Source organism: Sebastes fasciatus, chromosome 9 (assembly GCF_043250625.1).
Source record: "Sebastes fasciatus isolate fSebFas1 chromosome 9, fSebFas1.pri, whole genome shotgun sequence".
Classification (NCBI taxonomy): Eukaryota; Metazoa; Chordata; class Actinopteri; order Perciformes; family Sebastidae; genus Sebastes; species Sebastes fasciatus.
Genome location: NC_133803.1, coordinates 25,444,648 through 25,455,086, shown reverse-complemented (window position 1 = coordinate 25,455,086; position 10,439 = coordinate 25,444,648). Strand labels below are relative to the sequence as shown.

Sequence of the window (10,439 nt, the reverse complement as noted above, 5' to 3'; positions counted from 1 at the left end):
GTCTTTGAAAACTTTTTTTTTATTAAAAACAATCCAAACAAAACACACATTGGTAAGTAAGAAACTGTACAATCTATGACGCAGAATTTAAACCAACAAGTTCTAACATTACAATGCGGCGTGTGCCAGGCACATTTTAAAAAGCACAGTTCTTTATAGCATATAGATTGGACGATGCGTTAAGACTTTACACGATTTATAAATAAACGGCGGTACCAGTAGTGCCAACATCATCACAAACAAAAAAAACAAAAAAATAGCAAGTTGATTGTTCCTGTATTCCTCATGTAAAACGGTAAAAATGGCACACTCCCAATGCAAAAATCCAAAAAGGTGATGTACAAGCTGACTCTTCATAGACTCCCGCTGCAATGAAGATTTTACATGGCCTCCATCTCTCTTGTCTGAATTTTTTTTTTAAAAAGGAGATAAAACAGGTTATTGAACACATTTTATGTTGCTAAAAAGTAACTTAATTTAAGTCACAGGAAGTTCAGCTCACCTGGGTTTTGTTGTACCTCTGGTTCTGTCGCCTTCTCATGAAGAACTACACACACACAAAAGAAGAAAATTAGGACTCAAACTGAAAGAACATCTGCACTTAAGCTGAATAACTAAGGTAGATAAATGCACTCACCAGGACCAGCAGGCCGGCAACCACAACCAGCACCACCACCACGATGACGGCGATGATCCCACCAGACAGGTGCTTCATGGTGAACGTCGGGGCCTCCTCGTCCACGTAGTACACCAGGATGTTCTCCATCTCCAGCTTCTGGTTGCCCACAGTGGGCTCAAACTTCATCTGGTCCTCGAACAGGGGCAGCACCTTCACCTGCAGGAGAGGAGATGATGAAAGTGACGGGGTCAGACAATAACCTTTAAGCCATTTATAAATATAAAATATATGATAAAAAAAAATAGCTTCAACGTACATCTTTCTCCATGTAGTAGGCCATCTGGGACAGGTCAGTCGTGCGTTCACCCTTTTGCTTCTTCACGTCCACCACAATCATGCGGGCTTTAGCGTCATACTGCAGGACGACAGGGTATTTTTGTAATGCTGTTCCGACAATTAAAATACATGTACAAATGCACACTTTTTCCAAAACTAGACACTCACCTTGATTTCCTCCACCAGGTCCTTGTTAAAGTTCTTGTAACGTTTGTTAATGGCATCTGCGATGGCGCTGTATTAGGGAAAGAAATTACATTTGTCAAATATTGAACCTCTGATGCGTTTGTTAATTATTTTAAATGTGGGCTTTTAAAATGTACACTTACGCCTTTAATTTGGTTTCATCCACTGTACCATTCACAGCTTTGTGTGTCAGCTGAAGACGTACCCAGCTGCAGAAAAATAAAAAATAGTAAACTTTTAGCATTGATGCTGAAACTATTCATCCACAGTGCTGAGGAGGACAATACTCACAAGGTCTCCACCAGCTTTTCACACTTGAGATTCTCGTCTCCCTTGTCAGTTCGGCGAACGCCAGCGCTGTTGACGCACCAGCACTCCTCGGTGTTGTTGCACTGCTTGGCCTTGAATTTGCCGTCGTTCTCGCACTCCGGGTCGTAGATGCCGTCGTTGTCCACAAAGGCCGTCTCCACTGGCTTTCCTCCTATTGTACGGGTGCTCAGGCCCTTCTTAGCTCTGTACATCTCCGCCTTCATCAAGTAGCACTTAGGGATCACTGAAGGTGGAACAAAAAAAAGGTGTTATTATGAGCAGGCGAGAACAGAACAACCAGCAAAGGGAAGGGAATCCCAACATGCATCTTTTGCTTACATTTGGTGCAGTCCAGCTTTACTTTCTCGCCGTTGCCGACCAGAATGGTACACTCGCATGCAGCGCCATCACAGGTGGCCCACTTCATAGTCTCACATTTACCTAAGCAGAGAAAAACAAAGGTTTTATCATTCAGGCAATTAAAACAACCATCATGCCAGCGATCCCGAACAAGAACTTTAAGTAACTGGAGTGCGTGTAAAGTTAAATAACACTTCTTAAATGTTTCAAATATCGTTTTTAACATCACTATACTGTGGTTGACAATATGCAACATAATTGGACAGGTATGGTTTCCTTAAGACTACAGAAACTAGGGCTAATTATCTTCATTGTCAATTATTTCCTAAATTAATCGAATAGTTGTTTGGTCTATAAAATGGTGTAAAAAAAATGAATCAGTGTTTCCCCAAAGCCCAAGATGACGTCCTCAAGTGTCTTGTTTTATCCACAACTCAAAAGATATTCAGTTTACTAGTCATAGAGGAGGAAAGAAACCAGAAAATATTCACATTTAAGAAGCTGGAATCAAAGAATTTCATTTTAATAGTTGACAATTAATCCATTAATTGTTGCAGCTTTAACAGAAACACCCAAAAATGTATGCAAAATGTTATACTAGGCTTTAGTGTACGCCTGATTTATTGCAGCAGGTAGACGAGCAGGTTTATCAGACACCTGGGCGTTGGTTTCTCCAAACAGAGAGAGACATGTCCCCAGAGACAGAGGACAAATCCTCCCAACCCCCACTCCCACAACTACCTGCCTTTCAATATCTAAAAAACAGCTTTTTTAACATCTCTTTTCGCTAATAAAGCCACTTCATACTAACAAACATTACATTTAAGATTAAAAAAAAAAAGTTTAGAGATAAATACAGCCTGTTAAAAGACTAAATAAAATGGTAACAGCTCAACTTCCTTTTTTTGTAAATAAGGCTACTTTCTTTCTATCACATTGTTTGTTAACACATGTTTTAGACTAATAAAGTTGAATGATTTAAAACTACTTACCACAGCTTTGAGCTGAGGCTGCTGCTGCGAAGGCGACGAGGAGGAGAGCAATCCACATTTTCATGATGAAATTAATAAGAAAAACCTTAAAAAATTAATGAAGAAACAAGTTTTCCTTTTCCTCGGCTGTCTGTCTCTACCGTCCGTTGTCCACAGAGGTCAAAGATGGAGTAAAGAATGGCGTCCAGGTACACAAAAGGCTTCCTTCTTCTCTCTCTCTCTCTCTGCAGGTGTGTCCTGCTGCTGGTTTAACCTGTTCCTGAGAGAAACTACACGAGCACGCGCACACAGGTATAAAGACTCACGAGCACCACCAAAAGTTAAGTTATAAGCTGGTTGTGTTGATTTATATCCCTTTAGTGGCTGTTGTCCAACTGACTACAGAGCTGCTATGAAGGTACATTTATAAGACTAGTAGTCTCATGACGTCACTCTAATTTGCATAGGGAGGGGGCGTGGTTAGTGGAACGCACCTTATTTCCGGTATGACCATATATGGCTTCTCAATCTCTGTTGACATACTTTAGTCTTTCAGCTTGTCAATACAGCAGTATTTACTTCATTAACTGATACTTAAAATAGACCATAATGAAAGAAATTCTATACATTTCTGCACTTTTGTGTGTCGTTATCTACAGGCAATATTTTGTCTCAGTTATTATAAATACAGACAATATTCTGCTTCAATTAACATTGTAAATACAGACAAAAATCTGCCTCAGTTATTGTAAATACAGACAATAATCTGCCTCAGTTATTGTAAATACAGACAATATTCTGCCTCAGTTATTGTAAATACAGACAATATTCTGCCTCAGTTATTGTAAATACAGACAATATTCTGCCTCAATTAACATTGTAAATACAGATAATATTCTGCCTCAGTTATCATTGTAAATACAGACAATATTCTGCCTCAGTTATTGTAAATACAGACAATATTTTGCGTCAATTATCATTCTAAATACAGACAATATTCTGCCTCAGTTATCATTGTAAATACAGACAATATTCTGTCTCAATTATTGTAAATACAGACAATATTCTGTATTATTTTTTTTAATGCAGGACTTTTATTTGTATTCTGTGGTATTGTTACTTTTACTTAAGTAAAAGATCTGCGTACTTCTTCCACCTTTGGCTATGATATTTTAGCAGGATGTTAATTTGGATATGTAAATGTCTTTACATATTGTATCTATTGTACCATTATAATATGCCTGTAGGATTATGTATATCACTTTAGACTGTTTATACTAGACTTATGTAATGAATGAAAATGTTATATTGTACCATTATAATACTACTGTATGATTTATTGTATTTTTATCCCATTGTAGCAGGCGTTCCCTCAGCTATTTAGACAATATGTCAAATTTTTCGCTACATTCAAACCATTTAGTTGTGTTTTCTTGTTCATATTTTACATCATACACCTAAAATATCCCAATATGTGCACAAAATACAAGCAAATAATTCTGATATAAACTAAGAAACAGTGTGTGACACAATGACGTCATCAACTGTTCGAGCAGGTATCTTACCTGACAGAAACCAGAGGGCTGAGGAAAACATTTCTCAGGTATTGTGAGTCACGCTCTGTAGGATGACACAGCTGAGTCACAGCAGCCTCGGGTCTCATAGAGATTATCTATCTGAGAAATATTCTCACAAGCAATATTTTTAGCCTCAATCATTAGTTTGACGTCAATCAAGAATCAAGTGGGCAGTACAGAAAGAGGAAAGCGTGCAAATAAAAAAAAAGTTGAGTCGATTAGTCGACTAATAGGTTGTTTTGGTCTTAATCGACCAGTGCTGGAAAGTAACTAAGTATATTTACTCAAGTACTGTGTAGTACGGACAGTATAGTACTATTATTCCATTCTCTGCTACTTTATACTTCTACTCCACTACATCTCAGAGGCAAATATTATACTTTATACCTACAATTTACATTTATTTGATAACTTTAGTCCGCTTGCAGATTCAGATTATTAATACAAAATATAATCAACTAATAAATTATGATGTATCATTATGGATAAATATATATTTATTGATCCCTTGGTGAAATTCACAATCTGAAAATGATCCCCACCTTTAAAGTGATGAATACATTAATGCATCAATAATCATAATACAATAATATAATCAATATTATTCTACATAATGAGTACTTTTACTTTTACGTATATTCTGATAGTAATGCTTTTCTACTTTTACTAAAGTAACTTTTGAATGCAGGACTTTTACTTGTAACAGAGTTTTTTCTACACTGTGGAATTACTACTTTTACTTAAGTAAAAGCTCTGAGTACTTCTTCTACTACTGCAGTTCACTACGATTCCTTCAGACGATTAGTTGTTTTTTATGCTTTTTTAATGCTGAATAACTCATGAAATGAAACTTCTGAGCACATTTCTGGTAAATACCAGATTTAAAGTGGTGCTTTTGTGTGATTCTTTGTGGAGAAACTCAGTTTCACAGATCCGTCGATTAAATCAACAAACCGATTAGTCGACAAAATTGTATGATTGTTAGTCGACTAAGAATTTCTTTGGTCGAAGACAGCCCTGCAGCTACTGTAGAAATGTTTACCTGGAATTTTGCAAAGACATGTGAGACGCCCAACAACCAGATTATTGGACGGATTATTCTCACTCGTAATTGACATTGATACCTCTGTAGTTTATATCTTTTCTGTAAAAGTAAGCTAGTGGATGTTTTAGATTGTAGTAATAGTCTTTGATTATCTAGTTTTAGGCATGAATTGTGCAACCCTATCTAGTTGGCACAGTTTTGAAACAAGCAGTGTCATGTCAATAGTTTTTTTGCGGCCTTTTGTTTACCAGGAAAGAGTATATTAAACCTGCAGTAGGCAGAATGTTTTTGGTATCATTTGGCAAAAATTCCATAATAACCTTTCAGCATATTGTAATTCAAGTGTTCTGAGAGAAAACGCGACTGCTGCACCTCCTCATGGCTCTGTTTTCAGGCTTTAAAACATCTAGCCCGAGACGGGAGACTTTGGCCAATCACAATTCATATCAGAGAGAGAGAGCGTTCCTATTGGCTGTTCATTCAACGGAGGCAGCTGTCAATCACTCGTGAACTCTGATCCAGCTAGGCAGCGCTGATCAAATATGAATCAATATTCTGTTACTGTAATGCCTATTTCTCTCCTCAAATGTATTCGGAAACATCTTGTAGTGTTCTGTTTAGCTGTAAAATGAGAACGTTTGCTCCGGCTGGTGGGCGGTGCTTGGTATTTACTCAATTGATCTCAACATGGCTGCTGGGTCACAAACTTTCTCATACTCATACCCAAAGCCCAGGTATCGGTATCGGGTCTGAACAAGTTGGATCTGTGCATCCCTAACTGGTGCCAGTTCATAATGTAGGTATGCTTTCGCTTGAATTTCTCTAGAAGTGTTATGTTCAGGTTTTTTATGGTCTTGCCTCACCTGTTATGTCTCTTTGCACTTAATACAAAAAAGAAAAAGAAGCGTTTTTGATGTTGGCGTGGGAGGGGCGTTGAGATGAAATATGAAGATTTACTGAAACATGTTCATTCATGTTTCAGATTCTTTAATTCATGTTTCAATGCCTCACATTTCAAGGCCAGAGATAATCCAGATACGACATTTTGTTTTCAAGAAAATACTGTTTTGTGGGGCTCAAAATGATGCACCATGCGCTGAAGGCTAAACCTGTTCAACTCTTACTCCGGTAGCTGAAGAGAATTGAAAGCAGCAGCTCACACAAAAGACTGTGTAACCATCTTGGAAGAATGCACAAACACCCCCAAGTCAGAATAACAGCTTTTCCTTTTCTTCCCATTCTGTAGACATCGTGTAAGGCATTACTGCAGCAAAAAAGAACAGCTATACTAAAGTAGACCTTTTTTGTGGCAAAGATTACTGGTCAAACACAGGTGTAACTAATAGCGTTAATGATTGCTGTGTTGCAGAGCCCTGGTAGTGTGTGTGTGTGTGGGTGTGTGTGTGCTCCCTCACTCCTTTGCTAATGTGAACAGCGACACCTGTGGTTCAAAAGTTGTGTCTGCTGTGTCCTAAATCCACACTGTATGCTATTATTATAAAGTATACACAATTCCTCATAGTATAGTGTTTTGGCAGTTAGAATACAAAAAAAAAACCATTTATATTTGTGTGAATTTAGTGTACAAACTGATATCTTTGAGGACAGTAAACCTGATTTTGTCGCTTTTCCAATCTGCAAATCTGCAATGACAAAGGTCTGTTGTGGTTACATCTGAAATGACAAAGGTCTGTTGTGGTTACATCTGCAATGACAAAGGCCTGTTAGGGTTGGTGAGCCATTATTGAACACTTGTTTGAGTAATTCTCTACAAGTACTGCTGCTCCTCTGCTTTGAATCAAATGTAACCTCTATAAAACAGAGCCATCGTTAATGATACAGGTTGCACCTGTTATAACACGTCATAATGTTTGCTGTGAGAGAAGTCTGTCATAGCAAAGTCATAGTGAGTAGACAGATTATTAGACAGATTATTCTCACTCGCAACTGACATTGATACCTCTGTATTTATCCTATCTGTAAAAGTAATGAAGTGGATGTAGTTTTCTAAATTGTAATAGCCTAATGACTTTGACCTCTCTCACATACATTTGAACTTGTAACAGGTGTAATCACTGACTGCATATAAAGATGAACAACATGACAGCTCATCAAAAGTGAAGCCAAAACATCTCGATCGCCCCCTGGTGGCTGGCTGCAGTATAGGTCATAAAGCCCGCCCCCTCCATGGTAGCGGATGGGATATGGGCCGAACTAAAAAGTCAAAAGTAGGTAGTTCTTATCACGCTGATGTATGTTCAAGTGTTCAGTTTTCTGATAAGTTTGTTTTTAATTCGTTATTTTATGCTATAAATGTCATGATTGACAGCTGTGATTGACAGCTGCTCTGAGTGAAGCAGTTGCAGCCGAAGGCTCGGGAATTGTACGAGAGAGGAGATGTAATTTTAATTTTCCATAACCGTCAGCAGTCTGTGTAATAGAATGTGTTGTCAAATTGATCATAAATGTATTTATAGAGATATTATGGTTAGTTGTTGTGTCTTAGTTTAGGGTTCATAGTCAGCACTTCCTTGAGCAGTGCAGAATTGAAACTGTGTTTGTTACAGTCACAGACTGATAAGCAATATACAACCCAGACCATCGCTATTATGACTTAAATGTCAAGCGGAACAAGGGTAAACAATCGTACCGGCCCAAGTGATCAGATACTTAAATCTTTACAACCGGCTATAAAAACGGTCCCACTTTTCCCACCTGTGGACAGAGCTCATAAACCAGCTCGGTATCTACCGCTCCAGTAGCTGCTGCCAAGGATTTATGACATATGTCATATACTGTATACAGGGCTGAATGACAGATCACTGCTTGAAAAGATCTAATGAAATCTACAATTAGATAGAATTTGCCTTGGAATAATAGCAGAACTCGATTAGATATTTAAGATTAGATTAGATTAGATTAGATTTCCTAAATGGTACAACGAAATTGAGTTTGCAACTCCCCGTCACATACCCGATGCATTAAAAGACGGTTTATAAATATAAATATAGGGTAACAAGCAACAGCTATAAGGTTAGTGACCAGTGTCGTGTCGTATGTGCAAACTGTCTTAAAAGGGCAGTAAAGTAAATAGACAATCTAAAACAATATAAAAGACAATGATTATAATAGAAACAATGCTTATAAAATAATTAAATGCATAAAAAATAGATATAGTCAGTCCGCATGTGCAATATCATAAGACTAATAATGCAGTTCAAAGTGCAATGCAGTCAAAATGAGACATGAGACATTTTATCTGATATTCATGCCATACAGTATGAATGGGATTTTCCAAACTGAACAATCATTGCAAACAATGTACGAGTCAATTGGTAAAACTTTATAAAAAACATCATTTATAAATAGTAAATTGATTTAATTAAACTTAGTTAATAGTTATTTTACTGTTAAACAACAAAATGATAATTAATAATGTTGCTATAATTTGTTGTTATTCCAACAGTTTATTGTTGCACACATTATAACATTTTATATACTATATATGTAAGTATTTGTTAATAATTAATAATATAAACATTACATAGACAGATATTTGTAACACTTTGTTAATGGTTATTAATCGTCTATAAACATGGATGGCTATTAAAAAGTTGCAACAGCTGTTTATAATACCTTGTTAAATGGTTAATAAATACTTTGTAATGCAGCTATAAACATTATTTAGATTAAAAAGTTAATACTTTGTCAATGCTGGTTTCTGGTTCATCTGTCTATTTAATGTCTAAAGATGTTTTACAAACAATTTTTTAAAGGTTTACAAATCATTTCATAATTATTAACAAATACTTAATATAGTATATACAATGTTATAATATGTGCAACAATAAACTGATAATAAATACTTTACTAATGTAATCAGAATGTGATTGTTATCGTCTCTTATCGGCTATGATACAATAAATAATTTATAAAATAATTATTTCATTTAACACAAACATTTTACACAAACTGTCAAGATAAAATAACATAAATTATAGCATTAATAATAATTAGTAAACATTATTAATTATCATTTCATTGTTTTTAAACAGTAAAATAACTATTATCTAAGTTTAATTAACTATCGATTCACCATTTATAAATGATGGTTATTATAACGTGTTTCCAGTCAGTTCACATTCATAGGCTGATGTAATGATACCCAGTTAGGTTTTACCAAGAAGTTACACAAGAAGCAAAGATATGCAGCTTGAAAAAGTGACTTATTATAATGTTATCAGCAGTGATTATGATCCACGTTTTTTAATACGCATTTTTGACACAAACTGATAACTCACAACAAATACAGCAGAATCAAACAGTACAACATCACTGATAAAGCTGACTGAGAGTCATATTGTCCTTTCTTCTTGCAGAGAGGAGGACAAACGAAGGCCCCAGGTGACTGCTCCTCTTATTGTGTGAGGGCTGACACATAATCAGGGGAATTTGGGTGTTCCCCTTCCCAGAGGTTTAAGATGTCAGGGCCGTGCATGGTACGGTGTGGTGGGCCTTTGTCCCGAGTCCCAGGGGTGGAGGAATCACGACAGAGGTGGAGGAGAAGGAAGCGGAAGAGGCTGCTTGAGGACAGAGGTACGACTCTGCGGAGAGAGACGTGTAAGAGGAGAGAGATCCAGAAGAGGGAAGACTCAAAGAGCACCAGGAGACGGGAAATATGAGGTGAGTGCAAATCTCTGCATCTGTATTCTGTCCTTTTCTTTCTTGTTTATGTTATTGGGTCTTCTTTTAGTGACTCTTTATACTTTTATGGCTCTTTTATAGTAACCAAGATTACTTTGTGAAGTTCTCATTAATCCATTTCATGTGACCCTGACCCAAATTATATATTTCTTAGTATTTTACTGATTTGACTTCATTTCATGGTCAATTTGTATGTGAGTAAAGCATAACGGCTTCATTTGGATGCAACGAATTATGGTTCATTCATTGCTTTATTGATCAGTTCACCACTTCTGGCAGTACTTTTAGTTTTAGTTTAACCTAAAACCTATTATTGTTTTTTTTTATTAGCT

At 36.6% G+C, this 10,439-nt stretch overlaps 1 protein-coding gene across 1 annotated transcript; it reads right to left on the bottom strand.

Moving 5' to 3' along the window:
• Positions 1-3,184, bottom strand: epcam (epithelial cell adhesion molecule). Its single transcript, XM_074646915.1, has 9 exons — positions 2,806-3,184; positions 1,790-1,891; positions 1,433-1,694; positions 1,285-1,350; positions 1,124-1,190; positions 936-1,034; positions 638-835; positions 503-547; positions 1-404 (listed from the first exon to the last, which is right to left on the bottom strand). Exons 1-9 carry the CDS (start codon positions 2,864-2,866, stop codon positions 381-383), a joined length of 924 nt encoding a protein of 307 aa, XP_074503016.1. The 5' UTR covers positions 2,867-3,184; the 3' UTR covers positions 1-380.
• Positions 3,185-10,439: the final 7,255 nt, after the last annotated feature.

Coding starts and splice junctions, on each gene's coding strand:
- epcam (XM_074646915.1), bottom strand. CDS start 2,866: ATGAAAATGTGGATTGCTCTCCTCCTCGTCGCCTTCGCAGCAGCAGCC. Junction 1,892..2,805: donor AGCAGCCTCAGCTCAAAGCT/GTGGTAAGTAGT, acceptor TTCTCTGCTTAG/GTAAATGTGAGACTATGAAG. Junction 405..502: donor AGAGGTACAACAAAACCCAG/GTGAGCTGAACT, acceptor AAAAAAATTCAG/ACAAGAGAGATGGAGGCCAT.